We start from the raw sequence: 21,972 nt of genomic DNA on the forward strand, positions 1-21,972 counted from the left end.
CTGTGCGTAGGTACACATACGGTCCATCGTACAAGTTCGCATACGTGGGATCCGGTCCAAACTTGGATTCGTCTGTAAATAGTGAAAAACCGGTATCTTAGTGTTTACGTTGGATGCATATGATCATACAAAGAGTTGTGTTGAGCGAGGTCGACTTACCATACTCCCACCCGATGTCCCTCATCGCCGTGATGTACTTGCTGTCCTTTGCAGCAGACGAACACACCGACTCAGGAAGCTCCTCGCGTTCAGCATCCGATTCTTCATCGGTCAGCGGACCGATATCCCAGTCTCCGTCCCAGCAATCGTCGTCCTCCGCGTCTTCTTCGTCTTCAGGTTCCTCACGTAGGTCGGGGTATTCGTCGGAGTTGAGGTTTGTGCAAGCGGCAGCCCCTGACGGCATCAGATTGGGGTCGCCGTCGACGACACAATTCACATGAACGGGAGTAGTCACCGCGACGACTTCCTCACCAGACGCAGCAGTATCGTTTTCAGCACTTGACAGTTCCTGCCAAAACAAAAGAACAATAAAAGGTTATGTTCGTCATAAGTTGCTTGCAACGTGTCATCATCATCGTTATGTTGGACGCTTCCAACATTACATACCTCAATGTCGTCAACTCGTTCCTCTTGAAGGAGTCCTCGTCGCCGCTTTCGCGATTCCACCGTGTCCACGCGCTTCCGCTTCCCCGATCCAGTTGGTCTTGCTCCAGAAGATGTGTTGCTCGTCCTGGCTGCTGGCGCTCCATCTTGCCTCTTCTCCTCCACAATCGCCGTTACAATGCTGGCCATCGCGCCCGCCACATCTGATGCCATGGTGCCAGGCGGGGTTGTCGGTGTAGCAGCTTCGGCAAATCGCGATGCGATGGGGCCTGGCGCAAAATCCATCCTCCACATCGCTGGCGTCTGTGCGTGCGCCTTTTGCCGACTCAGTTGTCGTGTAGGAACACGCGCTAATTTATATAGGGCACACTTTCCCCACCACCAACACCCACCGAGTCACCGAAGCCTCAATGGGCTTGTTAGAGTTAGAACCTGAAGGCCCAGGAACTTTCCCTTGCACCGGGTTGATGTTTCCCCTGTGTACCGAGCTTCCGCTAGTCGACCGACGGAAGACTCAGCGTCACTAGCCACGAGCAAAGGCTAGCATGCTCTCACACACAAAATATACCTCGCATGCCCTCAGAAGGAAGGGTCCCGGCCTTTTACGGCGTGATACGAGGGTGCCGGAGCTATACTTCGGCGGGAAGAAATAAATGGAGTGCGCTCTCGCTCCTCCACTACCTGGCGACGACTCGTCGCTACCAATACACCGACCACTAGCTCTTGGCCCTGCCAGGGATGAACACACACTACACTACACTAGTAGATGTGCCCACCGACAGTCATAATCCTACCTACCAGGTTTACCTTGAGCTGCAGGTCGTTCACTGCAGGCACCGGTGTCGCCCTTGCGTGGTTGGGAGGAAAAGCTGTTCAGTTATTGTTGCCCGAAGGCTTATCTTGTCTTCTCTTAAGTTTCCTATCGATCAATACAAATATCAAGTATAAACGCGTCCGTTTTTGGACCGCCAGTTGTAACTCACGACTCTTCGGCGCTTTCTCTGCGACGTGGCGGCGTTACCGACGACTCAAACGGCCGCTGAAACGCCACCGACGACTGGGGACAGGCGCCGATGACTCATAAGTTCGGATCTTGCCAGTAGGTTCGCACCGTACTTAACGGGCTACAACCGCCCATGCTTGACTTGGAACCGTCGACGAGCCATCGTCACCGACCAATTTAGACCAATCAGCGATCAGGGAGTTTGGTCCAATGACTGGCGATGGGTTGTGACTTGCCAGCTGGCGGCAGCGCCTCGAGTCTTCTGCGCACCCTGTCTCGGCTGCATTTCTCGACACCACAACTGCCCCCACCACTATGCGAACCATTGGCTGGCGAGCGTCGTGGTGCTCCTTGTGTCTGCTTCAACGCTCGTGGTGTCCAGCGCTCTCGTACAGGTATCGCGAGCTTTGCCTGCCTTGGCTCAACGAATGTACCCATCTCTGACTTGGTGCACAGGAATATGCCACAGTAGGCATCCGCGAAGCAGGTGTGTCTTCGAGAGTCGCTGTTGTCGGTGCAGCAGCTCGTACTAATGCTGTGGTGATCACTCCCGACGACTCGCAAAGTCACGCCGTAGCCAGGGTCATCGGCAGCTGAGTCATCGGTACGGCTTTCATCTACAGCGCCATGGTGCCTGACACCGCACCGACTCCGGAGCAGCTTCAGTTCCTTCTGCTGCTTGGTGAATCTGAGGGTGCACGTGCCCTACTAACCGATTGCACGTCTTGAAGGCTCAGAGCCGACAGCTCCAGCTGACGCTGACAACGTGACACCCAGTGACCGCTCGAACTGTTTCTGGTCACCCAGCTGGTTATTCAGAAGCATATGCTGATCACTTGATTGACACCTGCTGATTACGCGGATGAGTTTGTTGAACCCGTGAACATCGTGTTGGTTCCGGCATCCGAGTCGTCGGGAGCCGCCTGCGCACTCCCGGGGCAGCTTGTAAAAGTAATCGCTGCCATCAGTGTCGTCTTCAGGCTGTCGTAATCTGTAATAATCCATCGATTGTGTCATTTCCATCCAAATTTGTCGCGTTCAGTATCCATGTAGTCATGCAATACTATAGTAGTCATCTTCGTCAGTGGATTGGGCTGCATTGCCCCAAGTACATGGCATGGTGGCGACGAGTCTTCGTCACCTATTCCGCTTCAACAACCAGAACCATTTGCGGGTGCTGACCGCTAGTGGCTCCAGGATCGGTCGTCCAAAACGATTTTAGGCACCCATACTCGAGAAAGAGAGCTTGAGTCATCAATTGCATCACGCCCAACATCAAATCCATGCCTCGAGTCTTCGCCAACGCTTGGAGCGGCTCGGGACGCTAGTTGAATGTCATAATTGCACGTCCGCTTCAATTGAAAGTCGTGACCTGATGACCCGAGTACGCATTTGACCTTGATCCCGGCTCGGAACATATGGCTGTGTCGGTGCCCCTGTCTCTTGGTGGGCAGTGATTTGCCCCGCTCCATATACCGCTGGATGCGGTTGCCTTGTACAATGAGAGTGTAGTGGGTCTAACTTGACTCGCTACTTTAGCTTACACGTCGCGCTACGTGTATGAGGAAGCGTAAGTACTTAGTAATTACTTAGGTTAATTATACTTGAATACACAAATATAATTTAACTTTAGATAAGACTCCAAGTAGCTAGTTTAAGGTAAAACGAGAACTGTATTGTTTGTAAATTGATCTTCCTCCTAAATCTGCTAAAAACTGTTTATCATCTATGAAAGGGGTTGACAGCGGCTGGCTGTCAGAACCCCGCCAATACGCACGTCTCTGATTGGTAGAAAGATGCTGCTTTCAACCAATAGGATATTTGGGTATGTGTGGACCACTCACTGTGGTGGTCCACTTCAATGTATCCATCGGTGTGTCTTACACCAATGTGAGGAAGTATCCAAAACGTTTAACAGATAACCTATCTGTTAAATTCACAAGTGGCTTGCAGCCACTTCTACGTGTAACCCCGTTACACCATCCCCCCCCCCCCTTAAGGTTAGACGCGCGGGGTCCCCGCACGTCAATCTTTGGAATTGACCATTCGTCAATTCTCCGCGTTTGGAGAAGAAATCCGCGCTCATTCAACGATGAGCGCGCCTCAGAAGAAGTCCGCAAAGTCGATGGGGAGTCATCTCTCCATCGACGACTACTCGAACGCCAGAAGGCGAAGTATGGTGACGTCGTCGACTTCGACGACGACGATGAAGACATGGAGGGCGAGGAGGACTCGCCCTCAAAGCGTAAAGACTCAGTGTCGAGCGAATCGCTCGACCCTCACGCCAAGAACGTTCGCCCGCGTGAAGGGGACGAATCGGACGCTTCGAGTTCGAAGCGTTCGCGTACTGAGAGTGATACCCCACTCGCTTCCGCTGGGGCTCTCAGTACTCCGCGCGCTGCTGCTGCAGCGCGTGATGTTAAAGCTCAGGGCTCTCCGCGCGCTGCGCCTGCAGCGCGCGATCCATGGATGCCGTCCGCGTCCGAGATCGCGGACCGGTTTGGGAACTCGGTACCTCCGAATGAGGTGCCGCTGTACGTATGCAGCGCCATCAAAGATGACGCTGTGGCTGCTGAGCTGCACTTTGATGCGGAACCGCATCAAAGGCGCGATTACTACATCGGACTCTTTCATGAGCTCCGATGGTTTCAAAGCAAGAAGACCTCTTCTCGCAGCAAAGTGCCCGAATGGCAGGCACTTTGTCAAAGCTGGAATGCCTTTGTTGAGAACTTCAACAAGAGGCCGAGTGCTTACCGTGATCGGATTAAGCAAGCGCGTGATCGCTTCGAGACGTACTCGAAGCGTGGAAAGCTGGAGCAACTTCATGTTGCTGCTGAGGAGGCAAATGTGCCGTGCGCTGTGCCCGAGGGCTTTCAGTGCACGAAGTGCTTCCAGGCGCGGTCCGCTTGAGCGACCGCGACCTGAACGGGTACACGTCGTTCCGTGTGCCCGAGAGTCTCAAGAGCTCCGTGCTAAGTTCTTAGCACGTGAGGGTTCGGGCGCTAGCGATGATCGCAGCGCTCGTGTTACTTCCGCTGCGCCAGCGCGTACTGCTCTTCGTACGCCCTCACCATTTCCGGAACGTCCTCCAGCAAGACGTTCCGCGGCTCTATGTATCTCGATGGGAGGAAATCCTCTCCAACGAATACGAAAACGAGCCCCTTGAGGGTTCGTTTTCGGGATACTATGGTCAACAATCCGCTCAACAATCGAGCGGGTTGAGCCGCGGGCGTCATGGATCGGCGGTGGCGGGGGTGGGAACACGCCCCGGGTATGATCAGCCCCGGGCTGATCAGTACGCGTCTCTCCACGACCGGGTGACCGCCATGGAGCGTCTGCAGGGCGCTGATCTCGCCGCCCTGAAGCAGGAGCTGGCGAATCAGAAGGCCCAAGTCGCGGCGGTCTCGCAGACCGCCTCGAATATCCAGGTCGAGTTGGGGACCCGGGTGAAGGAGTTGCTCCAGCGCGTCCGCGCGCTGGAGGAGAGGCTGCTCGTCGCCGAGGCCGAGGCCAAGGCTTCCGCTTCTGCCTCGGCTGCTGCCGAGGCGTCGGGTCAGCCGAGCTAGATGGCTCGTGCTGCAGGTATGACTTCAGCCGTCCGACGTAAAAGGTCGGATAGAGGCGCATGCTAGACGGTATGTCTAGCGTGTATGCGTTGCCGTGCCGTGCCAACACAATGAACGGCCCGATGAAGCGCGGAGCAAGCTTGCTTGCTCCGAAATCCGAAACTGGATGTCTAGGCAGGTTTTGTGTAGCTAACAAAACCAATGAACTGACTTTGAATTCATTTGTGTTGCCTCTGCCCGCATTGTCTGCGTTCAGCTTCTGTTGGTCAACAGAAGCTGCTATAGCGTCTTGGACAAACCGAATTACGGTTTGTCTTTTGGTAAGGAAGTTGATTGCATCCGAGCTGAAGTCATTCAGCTCGCTCTCCGCTAGAGGCCCGGCAACTGCGTGGTTCTTCGCGGTGTCTGCGCCCTGCGCAGACCCGTGGTCTTTGTCTTTGTTGGTGGAGGAGTCTGCGCAGGGCGCAGACTCATGTGGCTTGTTCGTTGTTGCAGCTGACATTGTGCAAGTGTCAGCGGTTTTCTGCGGCTGCTGTTTTGCAGTTGTAAATCCTCCCCCACTTAAAGTGGGAGCCATCACTCCGAGTAAACTCGGTAGATGTGGATGCCGCATGGCATTCACGTAGAACGGTGTATGCCCGGTCGAGGCATGCACTGAGTTATTGATGGCAAACTCTACCATCGCTAAGCACTCGCTCCAGTATTGGAACACATCATCGAAGTAGCACGGTGCGAAGTCGCGCACCGAGCGCAACAAGTGTGTCACGCACCTGTTGAAAGTCGCAGGGACGTTCTTAAGTCCATGCGGCATTGCTAGCCATTCCCAGAGCATGCCGCTTGGCGTGCTCACTGCCGCGAGAGGAATATCGGTTTCACGCATTAGGATCTGATAGAATCCATCTCGCAAGTCGAGAGCACTGTAAACGGTGCTCCCAGTCATCGAATCGATGGTAACATCTTTTCGCGGTATCGGCGTCTGCGCCGGTACCGTCGCATCGTTCAGCTAGTTGTAGGCATGAACGATGCGCCATCCGCCCTGTGGCTTCTTGACACGGAACGTCGGAGCACTGTGCGGGGTCTTTGATTCCCGCACTTGTCCTGCTTTGCGACGACTTTCGAAGAAGTCGTCGATTGCTTTTACTTGCTCTCGCGGCAGTGGCCACTGCCGCGTGACACAGTATTTCGTGCCCGGCACGAGATCAATCTCGTGCTGAATACCCTTATCCTGCGGAAGCTGCGCAGGAATGTCTTCCGGGAGTACGTCTTTGTACTCCCTCAACAGTTCGTAATAGGGACTCGACTTTAACGAGTCCCAACCTTGTTCCTCGAAGCGCTCTCGCTTCGTCTTCGCACTGAGAGTGTCTTCACGCTCAGTGGTACTTCCCATGAAGAGCTGCCTCAGCTCTTCGCTCTCGCTCTCCGTTCTTTCGCTGTCCGAAAGAACGCAGACTTGCTCGATGCGTCCATCGTGCAAGTCGCGTGTGAAGCGCTTCCAGCTCATGACTGGAAGCGACGTCAACTCCGACTCCCTCGTCGGGGGATTAGCGAGTCCCATTTCGCGATACTGGAATCCAGTATCGGTGCGCGTCAAGACGCTTAGCGTCTCGACGTCCGGCGGCACCGCCACAGTCTGCCCAGCAGACTGCTCTTGTTGCGTCTCGGTCCCGGACCGAGACTTGCGCAGCGTTCTCCGCTTGCGCCGTCTTCTTGTTGTGCGGAGCCCGGCTCCGCACAGTTGTTCTTCTAGTCCAGGCCCGGCCGTGGACAGTTGTTCGCCGGCGGACCCTGTCCGCGAGCGCGCGGTATCAAGCCCGGCTTGACCGCATTTTCCTTCGTGCAGCCCGGCTGCACGGTAATGTGTCTCTTCGCCGGCAGACCCTGTCTGCGGGCGCGCGATATCAAGCCCGGCTTGATCGCATTGCGCTTCGTCGTGCAGCCCGGCTGCACGACAGCATGCAAATCGCGTCAGTGCGGTACGTTTGCAACCGTCCGCACTGTTTGCAGCGTCAACTCCCGGAGTTGACACGCCTTCGTCATCTCGACGCCATTCATTGGCGGAGCCCCTCATGACCGAGGGTTCGTCGGCTCCCGGAGCCGACGCGCCGTTGTCGACCTGACCTCTTCGGGTCAGGGACTGTCCCTTACACGCTTGAATGTGGGTGTTGGTTCCCGGAACCAGTACATCTTTTTCTTCCGACGTCGGCAGCATTGCCGACGTTGGTCTCACTTGTGCGCGCCCTCGCGCACTTCTTGGGCACTCCGGGACAGCAGCATTAAGCGCTGTCTCGACTGGTGTGCCGAGCGCACCTGCTGGTGCGTGCGCTGCGGTAACAGGGCCATCGCTCTCTGTTCCGCTATCGCGTCCGAAGCACACGAGCGTGCACTTCTTCCAGTCTATTACCGGATCATGCCGTGCACGCCACGGCATGCCCATGACTACGTCGAACTTATCGTCCAGGTCCAGGACGATAAAGTGTTCGACAAACACTCGTTGTTTGTACGAGAAGCGCACGTTCACGACGCGCTTCTCGGTCTTCACGATGGCACCTGTTGCCAGTCGTACCTCCAGAAGACTTCGAGGTACATTTACCTCCTCGAAGTCAAGTCTCGGCAGGCTCCGTAGTCGAACAAAGTTGTTCGACGCGCCTGAATCTACCAATGCTCGAAGAGAGTCCCTCGCTCTCTTCGACGTTACCTTCAAGATGACTAGGTTCGGCCTGTCATCTTGTTTCTTGCAGCGAGAGCTAGTCTCACTGGGGGCTGCAGTCCTCAGTGTCGCGTGCCCGATGTCGGCACGCGTGACTGCATTACCAGTAGGGCGCCCCGCGCCTACTGGATGTTCGCGTTTTGTGTTGGTCCGCGGCGATGCCTAGCAGCGCCACGACGGCCACCTCCAGGGGGCACCGGAGCTGTACACTCCCGTGCAAAGTGACCGATCCTTCCGCAACGGAGGCATCGCACGTTACCTCCCGTGCAAAGTGACCGATCCTTCCGCAACGGAAGCATCGCACGTTGCCTCCCTGCTGCTGGTAACCAGCAGTTGTTGCGTTCGAGAGGTCCATTGGTTCCGGACCTCCCGTCCTCGCTACCGGGCGCGGTTGCGGCCTCGGCACGTTCACATGCAGTTTAGCCTGCCGCAGGCTAAACTCTTCTTGCATGGCAAGAGTAATCGCAGCTTCGAGAGTACTCGGGTACTCTCGGAAGAGATAGGTCTTCACAGGCCCATCTCTAAGCCCCTTCGTGAACGTGACGACCTTGGTCGCCTCGTCAATCGGGTTAGTCACGATATGTGATACCAAATATCGTGCGCGCTGCGCGTAAGCATGGACGTCATGCTTACCTTGCTGAAGGTCGAGGAACTCCGCCCTCGACCGGAACTCGTTTTGCGGGGGCTCAAACGCTTGTTTGAGCTCCTCTTTGAACACTTCGTACGTGCTGAAGCACGTTGGATCGGAGAGTCGGCGCCCGTACGCCCAACTCCTTGCGCGTCCGCCAAGGCAGGACATGGCGAACGCGACCTTCGACAGCGGGTCGACGATGCGTCGAGCCGATATGGCTGTGTCGAGCTCGACAAGCCATCGGAGGAGAGGCTCGCCCTCTCTTCCCACGTAATTGCTTACGCTCAATTTCAATGATTGCGCACGCGGTGTCATCCCTGACGATGCCGTCACTGAAGAAGCAGCATCACGCTGCTCCTTCATGATGAATCCTAGAGCAACACCATGTTGCTTCGTCGACGATAGCGCACGCAGCATCGTAGCTATCACCGCTTCTCCAATGACTGTTGACAGTCGTTGGAGGGCCTCCCACTCTGGGTCAGACAGGTGGGGGCAGTCAGCGCGTGCAACATGCGTTGCAGGCGTATTGGAGCTATCCATGGACACCTCCGTGCTCATGTGGTTCTCGGCTCCGCGTTCGTACACCTCGTACGAACGTCAAGCAGTCGGTCGTTGGACGGACTACAAAGTGCTACCAGGTGTAGTGGGTCTAACTTGACTCACTACTTTAGCTTACACGTTGCGCTACGTGTAGGAGGAAGCGTAAGTACTTAGTAATTACTTAGGTTAATTATATTTGAATACACAAATATAATTTAACTTTAGATAAGACGCCAAGTAGCTAGTTTAAGGTAAAATGAGAACTGTATTGCTTGTAAATTGATCTTCCTCCTAAATCTGCTAAAAACTGTTTATCATCTATGAAAGGGGTTGACAGCGGCTGGCTGTCAGAACCCCGCCAATACGCACGTCTCTGATTGGTAGAAAGATGCTGCTTTCAACCAATAGGATATTTGGGTATGTGTGGACCACTCACTGTGGTGGTCCACTTCAATGTATCCATCGGTGTGTCTTACACCAATGTGAGGAAGTATCCAAAACGTTTAACAGATAACCTATCTGTTAAATTCACAAGTGGCTTGCAGCCACTTGTACGTGTCACCCCGTTACAAGACATACATGAGTTGGAAGAGATGATCCAAGAGATAATGAAGATTGACGAGCGCAATTCGTCTCGCGAGTCGCCGCTGCATCACTCTCGAGCTCGGGATGCCTCCCGACGACGTGACGACAGGCGTCGCGATGACTCGCGCCGCCACGAGCGCTCGGAAGACACTCGCCGACGTGATGACCGCCGCCGCGACGACTCGCGGGATGCTTACAACCGACGCGACCGACGCGAACGAGATTATGAGCGCCGTCGCTACGACTCACGCAACATGCCTCGCGTGAGCCTAGCTGAAGCATCTGTCGCCGACATAATCGCCGAACTTCATGGACGGAACATGCGGGACGCTCGGAGCGATCTGCAGCACCCGCGCCACCGATATAATGACGTCAGCAACAGCGAAGATGGAAGTGAACACGGCAGCGACGACTCACAACGTTGCGGCGAAGACTGGGGTGACAGCTACTCGTCGGACGGCAGCGACGACTACCTCGCAGCAGCCAACGACAAGGAGCGACGAGTCGCCGCTGAAGGTACCTGCGCGTGGTCAGACAACCGACAACTCAGGAGTGACCCAGCTGGCCGCAGCCAAGGCCGGGACAATCGGCTCCAGAGCCGTGGCTACCGCGACGAGAAATCTCGACGGTGCGGGCCGTGTGCAGCCTGCGGAGGCTTGCATCCCTTAGCGCACTACTGTCGACACCGTTGCCAGCTGTGCATGCAGGTCCACGCTGTTGACACGTGCGAGGTTTTTCAACAACTCACAAAAATCGTCAAGTCCAAGGTGGACAAGAAATACCTCACGCCCGAGCTCCAGGAGCTGCTCTTCTCGGATCATTTAAAGTAGGCAGCCCGCCAACTACGACTGGGTTGGTCCCAATCGGGCTGCCACAGTTAGCCGAGCCTGCGATTGAAGCGGAGTGTATCTACGCTTTCGTGGGCAAGAGCGAATGGACGAAAAATGAGCAAGGCAACGATGTGATAACGACGGTGCTTGAAGAGGAGAGAGGCAGAAGCCTCGGTGAAGGTGTTACAAGTGGAGAAGATGACGACGAAGTGATTGGAGATACTGTCGATGACTCGCTGATAAGTGCAGCGCACGGAGACATGCCCCGACGACTCGCTACTGCAGTGCGATTATTACCCGGCGAGCGTATGGGATGGTGGTCGGTGCAGAAGTCGGACAAGAAAGCGCGTGATGAGACCCTGCTGAAGTGGGAGGCTGAACGCTATCAACAGTGGTTAGTCAAACAACAACCGATAGTGGATCGACCGAGCTACCCCACGCCCAGGGGCATCCTACGACGTCCAGAAGCGGTCGCTAAGGGGCAAGAAGGCGGAAATGTCGATGCTGACGACGGAAGTAACAACTCCGATGACTCGCCGGTGGAAGACGACTCGGAATCAGCAGTGCAAGAGCACTACCGGAACCTCCTTGCCACCGCCGACGACTCAGCGGAGGTGACCGACGCCGAAAAGGATGTTGCCATATCTTCGGAAGCACTTGAGGAAGACTCGAGTACTAGTGAGTCGACGGCGCATGGTGGCGAGGAAGTACAGAAGGCAAACGGAGCGCCGGTACATGCCTCGATGACTCAAACGATACCTGCCCGTGCCCCCGACGACTCATTGGCGGTACCCGAACAGACATTTATCGCGACGATGTGTGACAAGCCCAATGTTCCCGACTCTGTTTTTATGTATACGGAGGCTCTCGCCACTATGCCGACGACTCACGCACAAGCTGAGGTGAAAAAGAAGCAGACCAGACCTCGCAGCAAGCCACCGAAGGCAACACCACCGTGGCCGACGACTCAAAACAACAAGTCGTCCGCCCACTGGTTGATTTACTCTTACAAAGGACAAGAACACCGCGTTCCAGAAGCTCTCATTGTATCAGGCAACCGCATCTGGCAGTACATGGAGCGGGGCAAATCACTGCCCACCAAGAGACAGGAGCATCCACACAACCATATGTTCCCAGCCGTGACCAAGTTCAAATGCGAGCTCAAGTCATCAGGTCACGACTTTCAATTGAAGCGGACGTGCAATTATGACATTCAACTAGCGTCCCGAGCCGCTCCAAGCGTTGCCGAAGACTCGAGGAATGGATTTGATGTTGGGCGTGATGCAATTGATGCCTCAAGCTCTCTTTCTCGAGTATGGGTGCCTAAAATCGTTTTGGACGACCGATCCTGGAGCCACTAGCGGTCAGCACCCGCAAATGGTTCTGGTTGTTGAAGCGGAATAGGTGACGAAGACTCGTCGCCACCATGACCTGTACTTGGGGCAATGCAGCCCAAGCCACGGACGAAGATGACTACTGCAGTATTGCATGACTGGAGACTGAACGCGGCCAATTTGGATGGAAATCACAAAATCAATGGATTATTACATACTACGACAGTCTGAAGACGACACTGATGGCAGCGATTACTTTTACAAGCTGCCCCGGGAGTGCGCAGGCGGCTCCCGACGACTCGGATGCCGGAACCAACACGATGTTCACGGGTTCAACAAACTCATCAGCGTAATCAGCAGGTGTCAATCAAGTGATCAGCATATGCTCTGAATAACCAGCTGGGTGACCAGAAACAGTTCGAGCGGTCACTGGGTGTCACGTTGTCAGCGTCAGCTGGAGCTCGCGGCTCTGAGCCTACAAGACGTGTAATCGGTTAGTAGGGCACGTGCACCCTCAGATTCACCAAGCAGCAGAAGGAACTGAAGCTGTTCCGGAGTCGGTGCGGTGTCAGGTGCCATGGCGCTGTAGCAGAAAACCGCACCGATGACTCAGCTGCCGATGACTCACTCAGCTGCCGAAGACTCAGCAGCCGATGACCTTGGCTGCGGCGTGACTTTGCGAGTCGTCGGGAGTGATCACCACAGCATTAGTACGAGCTGCTGCACCGACAACAGCGACTCTCGAAGACACACCTGCTTCCCGGATGCCTTCTGTAGCATATTCTGTGCCACTAAGTCAGAGATCGGTACATTTGTCGAGCCAAGGCCGGCAAAGCTCGCGGACCTGTACGAGAGCGCTGGACACCACGAGCGTTGAAGCAGACACAAGGAGCACCACGACGCTCGCCAGACAATGGTTCGCATAGTGGTGGGGGCAGTTGTGGTGTCGAGAAATGCAGCCGAGACAGGGTGCGTAGAAGACTCGAGGCGTCGGCGCTAACTGGCAAGTCACAACCCATCGCCAGTCATTGGACTCAACTCCCCGATCGCTGATTGGTCTAAATAGGCCGGTGACGATGACTCGTCGACGGCCTCAAGTCAAGAGCGGGCGGTTGCAGCTCGCTAAGTACGGTGCGAACCTACTGGCAAGATCCGAACCTATGAGTCATCGGCGCCTGACCCGAGTCGTCGGTGGCGTTTCAGCGGCCGTTTGAGTCGTCGGTAACGCCGCCACGTCGCAGAGAAAGCGCCGAAGAGTCGTGAGTTACAACTGGCGGTCCAAAAACGGACGCGTTTATACTTGATATTTGTATGGATCGATAGGAAACTTACGAGAAGACAAGATGAGCCTTCGGGCAACAATAACAGAGCAGCTTTTCCTCCCAACCACGCAAGGGCGACACCGGTGCCTGCAGTGAACAACCTGCAGCTCAAGGTAAACCTGGTAGGTAGGATTATGACTGTCGGTGGGCACATCTACTAGTGTAGCGTGTGTTCATCCCTGGCAGGGCCAAGAGTTAGTGGCCGGTGTATTGGTAGCGACGAGTCGTCGCCAGGAACTGGAGGAGCGAGAGCACACTCCATTTATTTCTTCCCACCGGAGTATAGCTCCAGCACCCTCGTAACACGCCGTAACAGGCCGGGACCCTTCCTCAGCAAATCCAATGCCATAAAGAGCAAGGCCAAGTTCGGCAAAAACCTTTTTTTAGCTCTAATAACTGACCTCGAAGGGCAATGCGTTCGCCAGACTTCAAGTCGAAAAGGAGTTCGCGCGCTTGACTCTCGCCGACTTGCTTCGCGCCAACTTGAGAATCGAGTGGCTGCTAAAGCTCACGTTGCGCCTTGAGCAATGGCTGCATAGCGGGTGGCTCGCGTGCATCTTGTGCACCGCGCGCTGCAGCACCTGGCCAGCTCTCAGTTTTTCTTTTCTCATCTTCCACGCAGCAGCCGAAGGCAGTATGTCATCCATCTACAACCACTACGCACTCGAGGTCAAGATGCTGGTCGTGGAGACCGCTCGCAGAGGCGGTTGCGGAGGAGCCACACTCTTCACTTTCACGCCATGGTGAGCGACCTACAAGAGATGCCCTAAGCCGTCGCTAACTGCCACTGTTATCTGCATATTTCTTTTCAAGTTGAACAAACTTAGGCAGGTATGATATTTCAGCGACAAAATTTGTCCAATGCAAGGTCACGTTCATATTTAATACAGGTAGTACTACCACTTCTGACACCAGCTGTTGTGTATTTTTCATGTACATGAAAAATTATTGCAGGATTTAGCCACTACAGACTAATTGACGCCACTTTGAGCATCAGATCGACAATCTCGCCGTCGGCATCGCCCTCTTCAACGCCCTCGTCCTCGCCGTCTTCGTCCGGCTCGTCGTTTCAACGAAGGGGAGTCGCAAGACCAGTCTTTTGCCAACAGTGCGCCACCGTCTTGGCCTCCGTAGACGACCACAACAGCGAGCTCCATTGCATCGCCTGAAGCTGGTCTATTTTGTATGCAGACTGCCCATTAACATTTGCATCAGCCTCAAACCTTTCGATCCCGTGGTCAATCTGTAACGACCTAAAGCGTGCCTTGAAGGACGCAATAACACCGGCGTCCAGAGGCTGCAGATAGGTGGTAGTATTGGCCGGCAGCTTCTGAACTTTGATGTTCGTCAGCACCATGTCGCCGAGAGCATGGGAGGACACGTTGTCAACCAGCAGCAGGATATGCCGCTTCGCAGCACGCATCTCCTTGTCCAGCTGCAGCAACCAGTTCTGGTAGACCTTCGAGTTCATCCAGGCCTTGGTACTCTTGCGATACAGGTAGCCGAGCTGTTCAGCCGTCTTCTTACCAAAGCACCGCGGCTTTTGGGCCTTGCCAATAAACAAAACGGGGAGCGAGTCGCTCCCGTCTGCATTGGTAGTCAGCGCTAGCGTTAGCCGAGTCTTGTTTTTCTTGACGCCTTTTGTTGTTGCCGTGCAAATACTCCTCCCAGGCGCGGCTGCGTAGTACAGCCCGGTCTCGTCCATGTTGTAGGTGTCGTGGGCGTCGTAGCAGTCGGTGATCTCCTGGATGGCATGGCGTCCTTCTCTCACTTCGTCGGCGTCAGCAGAGCCAGCCTCGCCGTGCCGCGGTCTGTAGCGTAGCTTGTGCCGCTTGAGAAACCCGGTCAGCCAGCCAACGGAGAGTCCGACATCGAGCGCAGGCCCGCCTACATCTTCTCGAATCTGCTCGGCCTTCCTAGTGATAGCTTTGCGGTTAAGACACAGCCCCCTCGCTTCTACGCTACCCACCCACTCCTCTAAATTATTTTCTAAAGCAGGCGCCTTTACCTTTAGCGGCTTACGCCGTTTGCCCTCACCGTACTCTGGTTTCTTGATAGTGCTTGCGTTCTTTAGTATGTCAGATACTGTGTTGCGGGCTGGGGCTTTGCGCAAGCGGAATGCTCGCTTGGACCACCGCGCTAGCTCTGAATGGGTCATGCCAGGCTCCGCTGCGCTCTTGTCAATCAGCTCGCGATTGTTCTCGATCGTCAGCCAGTGTCCCATTGCTCCCTCGGAAGGGGGCCACAGCGCTCAGAAGCCAGTCTGCGGCGAGTGGTGGACGCGCGCTAAGCATCCCTGTTTAATCTGATAACGTATTATTAAGGATATTTTTCTAGGAGGTGTCGGAAGTGGGAGTACAAGCTGTATGAACGTGACCTTGCATTGGATTTGCTCTTGATGAATGTAAGTTGCTCTTGACAAACTTGGGCTGGAAAAGGTGTAGTGCTGGTTGTACCATCAGACTGGTACAGCTCCAGTTTGTAATTCCTCTTAATTGTGATATAATGTGTTGTCTGTACCATGTTTACAAGTTTTCTGCTATCGAGCCACATGGAGGAGGAAGGTGAGTGCGGCGGCTCTCAGCTTGCTCTGTGTGTGTGGCCCCAGCGCACTAACATGGTCTATTACTGCCTGGGTCCGTCGCAGCGTCGACCGGGTATGCGTGGGAGGGCGCGCTGGAGCGCAGCTGGGACGTGATCGAGGAGGACGCCTCGGGCAACCTCAAGATCGACCAGGCGGTCAAGAAGCAGCAGCGGCAGCGGTGCGCACTAAACTGGTCACAACTTCGCGCACCCTGCAGTAATCCGGTCTCTCTAACTTTTCATTGTGATGCAGCCGCCTGGAGATCGCGCGTAACGTGCGCAAGGGTCTGATCCGCTACACGTACGTGGTGATGGACTTGTCGCGCGGCATGGCCACCAAGGACTGGAAGCCGCACCGCCTGGCCTGCGCCAGCGGCGTGCTGCAGCAGTTCGTCAAGGACTACTTCGACCAGAACCCCATCTCGCAGCTGGGCGTCATCGGCATCAAGGGCATGACGGCCGAGAAGCTCAGCGACCTGTCGGGCAACCCCAAGACGCACATGGAGCGCATCGCGGCCGCGCTGGCCGTGGACAAGGAGCCGTCGCTGCAGAACGCGCTGGAGATCGCCAAGAGCTCGCTCAAGACCGTGCCCGCCTACGGCAGCCGCGAGGTCGTCGTGGTCTACGGCAACCTCGTGACGGCCGACCCGGGCGACATCTTCCAGACACTGGCGGCACTCAAGCGGGAGAACATCCGCGTGTCGTTCATCGGCATCGGAGCCGAGATGCACTTGTTGCGGCGCATCGCCGACGGAACCGACGGCACGTACCATGTTGCCGTGGACGCCGAGCACATGAAGAGACTCATGACGGCCTTCACCTTCCCGTCGCCGACAGTCGCGACCGCGGCTTCGCGCTTCGCGACGCTGGTAGAGATGGGATTCCCTCAGCGGCGCAGCGGCGCGCTGTCGCTCTGCACCTGCCACCAGGCGTTCACGACCGTGGGGTACCTGTGTCCGCGCTGCAAGTCCAAGAGCTGCGACCTGCCAACGACCTGCCAGGTGTGCAACCTGCCGCTGGTGTCGTCGCCCCACCTCGCGCGCTCGTACCACCACTTGTTCCCCGTGGCCAAGTTCACGCAGCACCTGCTGCGCTCTGGTGTGACCGGCGAGAAGGGGGCCAAGGTCACGCCGTCGCTGGTCCAGAAGAAGTGCTTCGGTTGTCTGCTGCCGCTCGGGCTGGACGGCGAGGGCACCGCCTACGAGTGCACCACGTGCCAGAACGTATTCTGCTCCGAGTGCGATATGTACGTGCACGACTCGCTGCACAACTGCCCGGGCTGCAGCTAAGAAGGAGATCAGCCGACCTATTAGTCCTATGGAACAGTACAATTGACCCGAGCAACTTCAGCTTTCACGTACGTACATACTGTAGCCATCTTCCGGTGGACGAGTTGTAGACGACGGAGTGACCTCGAGTTCGTGATGTAATCCGCTCGAATTATCAGAGCTCATGTTCGCAACATTTGTTAGATCATACCAAAAGCTACATGCGGAGTTACTCACGAGTCGCGCGTAGCACCGGCACATTTCGTCAGCGCATCCATCGCGATGAGTTCGACGCTCGCCATACAGTCGTCGAGCCAAGGCAAGCCGAGCTCATGGCGGTTCCTGCTCGCCTTGCAATGCGCGACCCGTTCATGCCCGGAGCTCATTCTCGCATTCACGAGCAAGTCGGCAGGCGACTCAGATCCGCATCACCGGAACGAAGAGCTCAGTTGTAATCGGCAGCGATGATGCACAGCACCGCTGTGGAAGACAAGGCCCGCGTCTCGGACCTGTCGGCGATTGAGACCGACTGCTGCAGCGACGAGGAGCTGGATGTGGATCCCTCGGGCCAACAGGAAGACGCAGCGCCGTCACCTGCAGTTGAAATCGCCTTCTCGGCGTCCGCGGGCGTGTTCGTGTATCAGATGGGCGTGGCCGCGTTCATCCAGGACATGTTCGACCTGTCCAACTGCTGCTTCTCTGGGTGCTCGGGCGGCTCGTGGGCCGCGGCGCTGCTGGCGTCCGAGACCCCGGTCCGCGAGGCCTGGCGCGTGATCAAGGAGACCCAGGCCAAGATCATCACGGCGCCGAGATGGTACTCGGGCTACGGGCGCTACGCCACCATCGTGGAGCAGACGCTGCACGAGCTCTGGCGCGAAGACAAGGACATCCATAAGCGCGTGGAGCAGCGGCGTCTGACCATCGCGGTAACCAGATTCCCGTCCATGAAGGCGGAGAAGCTCACGTCCTGGGAGAGTCTGGACGACCTCACGCGCTCCATCATGGCTTCGTCGCTCGTGCCGTTCGCGCTCTCGGGCAAGCCGTGCATCTCGCACCGCGGTCAATGGTACGTCGATGGCGCCTTCACCAACTTCAAAGGCGTCGATTGCGACGAGTACTCGACATGGGCCGACCTGTCCTTCCACACGGCGCAGACGATTCTGGGCTTCACGCGCTCGGCCTCGACGGCGGTCGCCGGGTACCTCATCCCCGGGGCCTGGGGCAAGAACGTCGCCAACAAGGTGTTCAACTCGATGCCGATGCTAACGAGTCCGCACGAGACTATCGCCCCGTCATCGACGACGATCTCCTCCTCAGGCGCGCAGATGAAGCGGCTCATCATCAAGCCGTGGAATTGGCGCTCGCAGTCGGTCACGGCGTTCCACTTGTCGGTGGATTTGGCCACGCACGAGGAGCGCTTCGCCATGGGGTACGAGGACGCCAAGCTGCACTGTCACGAATTGGCAGCCGTGCTTCCGCTCAAGAACGCGCCCGTCGCGTCCTGAACTGCTGCGCCGACATCAACGCACGCATTGTACACTTGCACGAAAAACGAAGCTATCTACTTAGATGTAATAAAGTATGCGATCTCCATTCCTCCACGGCCACAGCTTCCAGCTTCACAGCCCTGGCAATGTGCCTGCTAATAGGTGAGAGTCCAGTGCCCGACAAGGTCTTGAGTACAGTGTACAGCGCAGCACTCCATGCTTTCCCGGGCTTTGCCGGCGAAAGCCACCCAGTGTGCCCTGTACCTCGTTCTTATCTATTATGTTGCGGCGGCCCGACTTACCTAGAATCTCGCAATGAACTGACTGCCGCGTAGCTGGTCAACTTCACCTCGAGTGATGACACCCCCATTGCGTGCGTCGAGCAATTTTTCAGCGAGAGTCTCGCTCGAGCGTGGTGCTCTACGCGGCGCTGTTTGACAAGTGCAGTCGCATTCTTGTTGCAGTCGTTCGTCGACAAGGTGGACAGACAGCAGGATAAGCTAAATGTCGGCTCCGTAAAGTACTCGCGCAGAGAGCCATCACGACGAGATGTTGGAGCTGTCGTGACGGCCTTGCTGCCCAGCGGCGTGCTCTCTTGTCCCGACGATAAGATGTGTCCGTTGTCATGGAGCTGTCAAGCCCGCTAGACGGAAGATCGGCCGCGCTGATTCCGGAGCCAGGAAGCCACGGCTGATGGCTGTGATGTGGTATATGAGCCCCACCGAGTTGACCTCAAGCTCTTGCGGCGCGCGTGACGAGCGCTTCAGTTTTCAACTTGCCCCGCGTGGCACGGGCCGATGGCGTTCGACCACCTCGCGCTGTGCGGCCCGAGCTCCGCCGCCGAGGCCATCGAGCACGACCCGGAGCTGTTCAAGAAGCGCGTGCCCAACGTGCTGCGGCTGCTGTTCCCGCGCAAGTTGCTGTGGCAATGGGCCGCACGCCGCCTGCACCTGGTGCCGCGCAACAGGCGCAGCGGCCACGACGAGGAACGCATGGCGTCGCTCATGGTCAGCGGCCTCATCCAGGGCAACAGCCCGCGCTTCCGGCGCGCCGAGCAGACGCTGTACTTCGTCGACATGTTCGGCAAGAAGGTGCTGCGCTACTCGCTGGCCACGGAGAGCGTGGGCGTCGTGTACGAGGACATCGAGGATTTCGTGTCCGCCATCGGTTGGCTGCCCGACGGCCGCATGCTCATCGTGCGCATGAAGACGCGGCAGGTGCTGGTGCTGGACCAAGCGGCCGGCTGCGTGCAGCTCTACGCGGACGTGTCGGGCGTCACGCAGTTCCGCGCCAACGAGCTGGTGGTGGCCGCGTCGGGCCGCGTGTACCTGAGCAACGCTGGCTTCGACCTGGCCAAGATGAAGAGCTGCTGCTCCACGACGCTCGTGAGCATCGACCCCGTGGACCGGAAGGTGCGCGTGGAGGCCACCGACCTGCTGCTGCCCAACGGGATGGTCATCACCCCGGACGGCAGGACGCTCATCGTGGGCGAGGCGCTGGCCGGGAGGCTCACCGCCTTCTCCATCAACGAGGACGGCGCGCTCACTGACCGCCGCGTGTGGGCCAAAATGGGCACGCTGCTCGGAGGCATCAGCCTGGACGCGGAAGGCTGCATCTGGGTCAGCGTGCCGCAGATGGGCGCGTACGAGTCCAGAGGAGGCGCCCTCGTGCGCGTGCGCGAAGGAGGCAAAGTCACGGATCTGCTGGGCTTCCGGCGCAACGGGATCTCTCGCCGCGTGCACGCGTGCACGCTGGGGTTGGACGTCACGGGCAAGGTGCCGCACCTGTACTTCGTCGAGTCGGTGGCGTCCAAGGAGACGTCCGTGTTGATGCACGGGCGTCGGACAGCGCACAAGAACAGCACGCTCAAGCGAACGCGAGTCGCGGTCGGCCCCGCGCTCGTCCCGTCGAATCCAAACTACTGCGGAGGATACTGAAGAGCGACGCAGTACCGTATCAACAAGTACTAAGAGAAGGAGAAGTGTACGCTGGGAATTAAAGTAGTGAATGTAATTTACGTCATACAGCGGTAGGCATCGACGAAGTGTTGATCTAGGAACACCACGCCTCGGACTCATTCCGACAGGTTCGTTTCTCACGTAATCACCTCAGATCCATTCCCCCATCCACGAGAGGAGAAGAACGGTTAACTGCAGTCCGAGAATGGATCCTCGATGGTCGTTCACGAGCGCGCTGCATGGGACTGAGGCCGATCTGGTGCCTCCCGGGTCGTTCACTGATGCATACATCGGTGGTGGTGAGGCCAACACTTCCAGGGATGAACACGCTCAGGCCACGAGTCGCAGCCGCAGCAAACCGAAAAGCTCAGCGTCGACCAAGAAGCGCAAAACGACGTACGACATCCGTCGAGAGCAGAAAGTGGAGCTGACGACGCAAGTGGAGACGCTGCAGAAGCAGCTCGACGAGATAAAGTATCGCGTGCTGGTGGAGCAGGGAGAAGCTGCCAGGTCCAATGACCGCGCGGCGGTGGGGAACCTCGTGCTGCAGGAGTTCATCCAGGAGCAACATCTGGAACTTGCCAACTTGCAGGCGATGCTAGCGGGCAACTTGGTGAGACCGCCGATAGTTTTCCCCATTGCTTTTCGTATCCTTGAAGCTGACCCATGTTACCGTATTTTATCTCTGCAGCAGCAGAATGTCGCCTCGCTTCAGCCAGCACAAAGTATCATTCGGTTGGGGAAGGATCCAATAGAGCGTCACAACACATTGGTGGTGCTCAAGGACCAGAAATTGCGGGAAGCGAAGCGGTTCATAACTGCGAGAAGCCAAGGACTAGACCCCCAGGCGTCGTATTTCCAGGAGGAGCGCAACAACTCTCCAGGGGAGGACTTTTGCCTCGTTATCTTTGAAAACAGAGTCGTCCACGGTGCCAGCGCCAGAATGGTGTTTGACGCGTTCATTGACGTTGCTCAGAGCGCAGAGATCGTCATTTCGGAGATGTTCGGCAGCGTTACCATCCGCGAAGACGATGCGTCCGACACGCGTGACATCTCTCAGATGCGCTTGGTGACGTCGACAACGCAAGGAACCTTGGTGGAGTCCAACTCGGTCATGTTCACCGAGTTCGTGGAGGCAAAAGATGCCACAGAAGAGAGCTATGGCTTGATCGTAGCCGACTATGTCGATTCGGACGAACTTTATCCGTATAAGCCAGAGGAGCGAGCTAGGCGAGACACAACCACAGTGTTCATGATCCGCTCTTTCATGCAACCAGTTGTATCTGATAGCAAAAGCGTGGGAAAAGCCACAGCCACCGATGACAAAGAACTTGTGGTTGTTGCTTCCCGTTGGTCCTGCTCTAAGATTCGTCGCAGCGCGTTGAGTTTGTCCGCCGATGCTCTGCAAGAGCTCCAAGAAAGCACGGTTTCGTTCGGGGGCACAATGAAGAAGTGTATTCAACAACGATTGGGTAAATTGAACACGCGCTCGGAAGCTATCAACTGAGAAATTACCGGAAGGGGGAAGTCGAGCGGTGAGGGTGGTAACCATCGT

General features: G+C 56.6%; 5 protein-coding genes across 6 annotated transcripts; 4 read left to right on the forward strand and 1 right to left on the reverse strand.

Moving 5' to 3' along the window:
* Nucleotides 1-14,190: 14,190 nt before the first annotated feature.
* Nucleotides 14,191-15,345, reverse strand: IUM83_16077 (putative jerky; the record flags this gene model as incomplete). Of its 2 annotated transcripts, none has more annotated exons than XM_067940935.1 (2): nt 14,191-14,708; nt 15,144-15,345. In XM_067940935.1, 2 exons carry the CDS (start codon nt 15,343-15,345, stop codon nt 14,191-14,193), a joined length of 720 nt encoding a protein of 239 aa, XP_067785483.1. The 2 variants fall into 2 exon arrangements, with proteins under 2 accessions (XP_067785483.1, XP_067785482.1); XM_067940936.1 differs by having other exon boundaries at nt 14,191-15,033; nt 15,130-15,345.
* Nucleotides 15,346-15,642: 297 nt separating this feature from the next.
* Nucleotides 15,643-16,993, forward strand: IUM83_16078 (General transcription factor IIH subunit 2; the record flags this gene model as incomplete). The annotated part of the gene is made up of 3 exons (XM_067940937.1): nt 15,643-15,685; nt 15,769-15,883; nt 15,958-16,993. The coding sequence occupies 3 exons, from the start codon at nt 15,643-15,645 to the stop codon at nt 16,991-16,993; spliced, it is 1,194 nt and encodes a 397-aa protein (XP_067785405.1).
* A 443-nt stretch (nt 16,994-17,436) lies between these two features.
* Nucleotides 17,437-18,477, forward strand: IUM83_16079 (Patatin like protein; the record flags this gene model as incomplete). The annotated part of the gene is made up of 1 exon (XM_067940938.1): nt 17,437-18,477. The coding sequence occupies one exon, from the start codon at nt 17,437-17,439 to the stop codon at nt 18,475-18,477; it is 1,041 nt and encodes a 346-aa protein (XP_067785406.1).
* A 779-nt stretch (nt 18,478-19,256) lies between these two features.
* IUM83_16080 (Cytochrome P450 86A2) lies at nt 19,257-20,396 on the forward strand (the record flags this gene model as incomplete). Its single annotated transcript, XM_067940939.1, has 1 exon — nt 19,257-20,396. One exon carries the CDS (start codon nt 19,257-19,259, stop codon nt 20,394-20,396), a length of 1,140 nt encoding a protein of 379 aa, XP_067785445.1.
* A 226-nt stretch (nt 20,397-20,622) lies between these two features.
* Nucleotides 20,623-21,924, forward strand: IUM83_16081 (uncharacterized protein; the record flags this gene model as incomplete). Its single annotated transcript, XM_067940940.1, has 2 exons — nt 20,623-21,030; nt 21,109-21,924. The coding sequence occupies 2 exons, from the start codon at nt 20,623-20,625 to the stop codon at nt 21,922-21,924; spliced, it is 1,224 nt and encodes a 407-aa protein (XP_067785397.1).
* Between the last annotated feature and the right edge of the window lie 48 nt (nt 21,925-21,972).

Source organism: Phytophthora cinnamomi (genome assembly GCF_018691715.1).
Source record: "Phytophthora cinnamomi strain GKB4 chromosome Unknown Contig80, whole genome shotgun sequence".
Classification (NCBI taxonomy): domain Eukaryota; phylum Oomycota; class Peronosporomycetes; order Peronosporales; family Peronosporaceae; genus Phytophthora; species Phytophthora cinnamomi.